We start from the raw sequence: 5185 nt of genomic DNA on the forward strand, positions 1-5185 counted from the left end.
AGAGATGTAACTATCTGCGATACTGTGGTCACTCTCCATGTAGCATCAATTATGCTAATGCTAGCTGCCTGTCGCGTTCTCTCGTCCTAGCCACACCTCCGCTCTCTAACCCCCTCTCCCCTACCCACACCCACTCCCCTACCCACTTTGATGCATTTTTCAAATTTCGCCTTGGGGTGGAGTTATCTTTTCACAGGGGGGTAAGATACACTTTAAACAGGTCCCGTTAGCCATGCTGTGGTTAAAGTTAGGGTTAAGGCTTAATGCTAAGTTAGGCTAACTGCAGATTGCTCCTCTTGATTAGACTTGGTGAAGATTTAAAAGCACATAAACACGCTTTCTTATTTTAATTTGTTTGTTATTCTTGTTTTTTTATCACAATTTTTGATTCCCTACTTCTTTTTTGGATTTAAAATAAGAATGACACAAACAACGCATCATTCTTCTGCTTGTGTTTGAGGTACACTGTACGATGAACAGAAAGAAATGCTTGCAAACTTTAGGGGAAAAAGATTGTGTTGAGTTGAACATTAGGTGACCTGACTGGCATTTTGATGGGACCCATGTTTGTTTTTCTACAATTTCAGTTTAGGGTTTTTTTTTTTCTTTGCAAATTTTTACAGAAAGCTGTTTGACTTTGGGTGTGATTATGTCATACTCGAGTTTTAGAGCTGTAATTTCCCACAGTTTTAGCTTTCTTTCTATTCCCACAACCGTTTTATATCAGTTTATTTTTTGTCTTCTTTTTGTYTAGTTCCCTAATGTGTGCCTTGTTACTATAGGATTACAGGTTTCCTCAAARATCCCCCCMGAGTGCAGAGTGCACACATTATTATGCACTTTCATTATGTCTGAGATTAAAAGATACTTTTGAAAACAGGAGTCCTCCTATCTCTTGACACAGAAAAAATATATGTAGGAGACATATAGATTTACCTGCCATTTACAGTTCAGGATTTCAATTTTTTCAACAGGAATGAAGTACAAAGTACCGTTTGTCTGAGTTTTACTTTCTGGCCTGCATTTCTCTCTGCTTGTCCAATGGAGACTGCTGTCATAGTATCTTAAACACAAGCTACAGCTTAAACTTTTCTAATGTTTTTGTTTTTTCTTACCTCTTTTTATACAGTTCATACAGTAACACAGTAGCATTTTATCAGTTTCAATAGCGACAAAGGTAAGTCTCAAATGATATTTGGACTTTAAAAAAAGATGGATGCTGGAACTTTGAGCAGTACCTGCAATGGCACCATTCAAAATTTTTATTCTTAAATTGTTATACTTGTCCTGTAATAATTTTCTGTGTCTATTAGGGCAAACAGCTTATTTACTAATGGACGCCTTGTGGGGCTTGACTTCAAAGAAAGAACTTACACAAGGTAAAGGGTTCTGTTTAAAGGAGCTATAAGGGTTTAATAGGTGGTAAAGTAAAGATGGAACTGTTGGCATGTACATACCCAGTGCTGGACTCATAGTTCTGTCCAAGATGGCAGTCCTCTGGAGGTGAATCTGGATCGTACCAAAAGTCAGGGAAGCAGCGATCACCTTCTATGTGGGACCGCTCAAAGCCATAGTCACTGTAGGCACACAACTGAGTCTTAGTTCTGTGAATTTTTGTTTTCATAGAAGCATTTAAGTAAAAAAAAGGACAAAGATGAAGCTCTAAAAATAACAGCGTGTCAGGGAAACTTGCTTTGCTCATCAGGTTTATAAAAGACAAAAAATCAAACTTTTGTTAGTAAAATCCATATCTGATGGAAAGGTGTTCAGTTCTGGGTTTTTTTTTTTGTTTTGTTTTTTTGGTGACTTACCAGTTGAAGTCTCTTTCTGTGCACTGGCAGGGCTTGTTGGTTAGAGCTGAAGTGTAGCTTTTCCCTTTAATGCAAAATGAGGTCTCTTTTCTCTTCCTGAAAGTTCGCTCTTGGCCCATAATGCACTTTTCTCCCTAAAAGTGAATWAACCCACAAGATCATAAAAAAACACTTCTAATTACCATGTATAATGTATGTATATAATGTAATGCAAGATCAAGTTTGAGTCTGTAAAAATGACTTTAGATACATGACAGAACAGATGGACTTCACAGAATTCCTGTGGTACTGCAACACAACTTCTAAATGTTCTCAGTACTGCGCTAGAATTTGCTCATGTTCATTACCTTCAAGTCTGTGAGCTGCCAGGACTCGTAATCGGACTCGGTGCATTGACGAGRGAAAGACTGTCTGAAGTCCACTTTSACSAGCTCCCAGTCTGATCTGTAGCTGATGTGGCCAAATACACTGCAAGCATAAACACGCAGAAAGCACCTATTATTGATGAAGTACAAAAAGACCATCTTAGCAGATGTGTTTTGTTAAGATTGGTTCCAAATCCAAATCTGATTACACATGTGAAACACATACAGTATCTCCAGCTGGAATGCAGCTTCGCTTCTCTGAATTTGTTAGAACTGACAGAGTTTCACTTTCTATATTTCTCCACTAGATGAGGCTGTTCTCCAGCTCAACACAGGGGTGAACATCATTCTAAATCCTGAAAAAAGCTGCCTCTTTGTGTGTGTCAGAGCACTCTTTTTACAGCAGACTGATGTGACTCAAGTCAATGACTTCAGCATATGTTATTCTGCCAGTGGTGGCTCACGATCACCTTGTTGAAGTGCAAGGCAAGCATGACTAACGCGGTCTTCCACGGGACGGTTAAAGGAAGTGATGAATGAATGTCTTCACTRAGAACTCTCATGCTGCTGCCTCTCCACTTCCCTCTGGTTTTATCGGATTGCTTCTCTGGGTTCASTGTGGCTTCATTAAACTGCTCCACATTCAAATCGTACTCATAAGGGCTTCTTCCAGGTCTGTTCAGGTTTGGGTTCACTCCAAATATCGTAATTGTTGCAAACGTTCCAAGAAGGTCATCCTTAGTTTGAGAAGTTTTTGTAAGGCTTCCTTCCCTGTGCTCACATAATTAGTGTTTTCTTGTGACACATTTGTGGAATCTCTTTTATATAGTGCATCTGACTCTGGCACAAATCTCTTGTACCACTTGATGCACCTGAAAGGTATCAGGTCTGTACTAGACTGGACGACCTTGTCACAAGCATAGCCAGTCCTGATTAAGGTTCTAGGCATTCAAGCCAAGCCAGTACCACCAGGATGATAAACCACAGCCTCAGTACGGACGTTTGGTGAATACTCAAAACATCATGGACCTAACCCTAACCCCAAAACTCTGTAAATACTAACCACACTGTGGCTGTTWATGTRTGTCATAGCAAGGATATTATTTGAAGAAAAAWAAGGTCTAATTACATTTTCACATTCTCTTGTGTGTCCATTTTAAAYGTTGGTGTATAACTCGCATTGTCCTTTACCAAAGTACTGTGGAGTATTTGAGACGTACATAAACTTGTGTTCCTTTATGATTTCCTCTCACAGTCCAATCATACTTCGTTCCTCAATGTTTCATCTTTACTGATAACTTAAATCAAAAATTTCACTATTCAGCTAATTTTTCCTGAACTGTCATCATTCTTATGTACCACCAATGGCAAAAAGGTCAAAGAAACTGTGGCCACGTTGAATATATTAAATTACTTTGTTGTGAAACAGAGCTCTCACACTTATAAGAAATTCAACAAGCTACATTTTCATCGATGTCAACCCCTTTCAACTTTCACCAGTATATTGACCCTAAAAATTTTGTAATTTTCACCAAAATCCAGAACTCACACACGACGGGGAGGTGGTGTTTTGTGAAGCAGACTGTTGGCCACTGGGACAGACAGAACGTGGGGCRGAGATAACGGTGTTGGGGAGAGGTGGTGAACTTACAGCAGCAGAGTTTGAAGTTGGTGAGGTTAGTATTTAATGTTTTTTTCTCTCCAGTCCTACATGCTTTGAGACAATTTAAAGCTTTAAAGCAAGAAGTTTTGAAAAAAATACTTGAAATATAAAAAAATCCGCAAGATTTCTCTATACATTTGTTTTCCTGCAAAATGGGTGAAAATCCATGTAATTCCCAGGCAATCTGCACACATCTTAACATGTATGCATTTTTAAAATACATCTTCTTTCCCTTTTCCTTTGCACTGGTTTCCTGAAGCCTCAGAGGTWATCCAGCAACTGTGTTTTCCAGTTTTGAATTGGCACTCAAGCTCTACAAGAGCTCTGTTAGTGGACAAATCATCGCTCGTTATCTGTTCCCCTCATTGAGAGTACGGAGCTAAGGATGGGAATCCACCATTAGGGGATGTGTTCAGAAGTCATTTCCTGRAGAGTCTTTGGTGCAAAAYGAGAACAGACACAGAGAATGAAGTGTTTCCTTTTTGTTGTACKTTTCTTGCRGTTGCAGAGTCTAAGAAACTATGAGAAGCAAAGAGTTTAGCAGCTGCAGAATGGGCTGAGATGATCTCATACTACATGCTGTGCAGTAGAAGCCCATTGTTAGTCTGTTCAGTATTTGACCAGCTGTCATTAGTATGAGTGCTGTATGAGCTCTGATTCCCCACCTGTCCTTGGCGCTAAGTCACTGTTCAAAGACTTCATTATGGGATGGCAGRCTAGGCTGTCAAAAATCGAAACTCTATGGTTAGGAAATAGACCCTGGATAATCTGTCAGACATGAGCTGCCCTCAACACCCTTCGCTGGTCATCGACCCTATCTCACTAGAGCCAGATGGGCAGCATACAGTCTACAKCTTTTTTTCAACCCACTGAGCGTGTGCTCGACATGGGAACTACCTCTGAGTGAACGTATGAGCTCCAGCATAGCATCTTTATACGTCTGTCTATGWACATGTGTGTGTGTGACGATCTCTTTGCCCTTCTCAGCAGATTACAGCTGGAAGGCAGCCTTATCTGTGAGCCGGGGCTTGAAGCCTAAGATGATGTGACAAGTCTCACTTCAGTTAACTTTACTGATGGAGAGATTAGGAAAGGAGAYGAGTAGACTTTMTGGTTAAAAAATAAATAAATAAAAGAAAAYTGAAGCCAGTTATAGGCTAAAACTGGTAACTGTTGACTTTAAATGTGCTGCATTTCTGTAAATTTTGATGCCAAAAAGTGGTTGGACTGAGATTTGCATCACATAATAAAATATAAGAATGCTTTTGTCCACAGAAKACAATAAATCTGAATAAACTCGAACTTTTAAAGCATACTACTTGGAAAATGGCTGTACTATAAAACAC

At 39.5% G+C, this 5185-nt stretch overlaps 1 protein-coding gene across 4 annotated transcripts in view; it reads right to left on the reverse strand.

Moving 5' to 3' along the window:
* The window catches only part of sorcs2 (sortilin-related VPS10 domain containing receptor 2), a gene marked incomplete at its 5' end in the record, with an annotated part of 345732 nt that overhangs the window by 13739 nt on the left and 326808 nt on the right, over positions 1 to 5185 (reverse strand). For all 4 annotated transcript variants that reach the window (XM_014017240.1, XM_014017239.1, XM_014017238.1 and 1 more), the window contains 3 exon segments: positions 1458 to 1577; positions 1812 to 1945; positions 2159 to 2279. In XM_014017240.1, the coding sequence (XP_013872694.1) occupies positions 1458 to 1577; positions 1812 to 1945; positions 2159 to 2279 (375 nt within the window).

This window comes from Austrofundulus limnaeus, unplaced genomic scaffold (genome assembly GCF_001266775.1).
Source record: "Austrofundulus limnaeus strain Quisiro unplaced genomic scaffold, Austrofundulus_limnaeus-1.0 Scaffold164, whole genome shotgun sequence".
NCBI classification, from domain to species: Eukaryota; Metazoa; Chordata; class Actinopteri; order Cyprinodontiformes; family Rivulidae; genus Austrofundulus; species Austrofundulus limnaeus.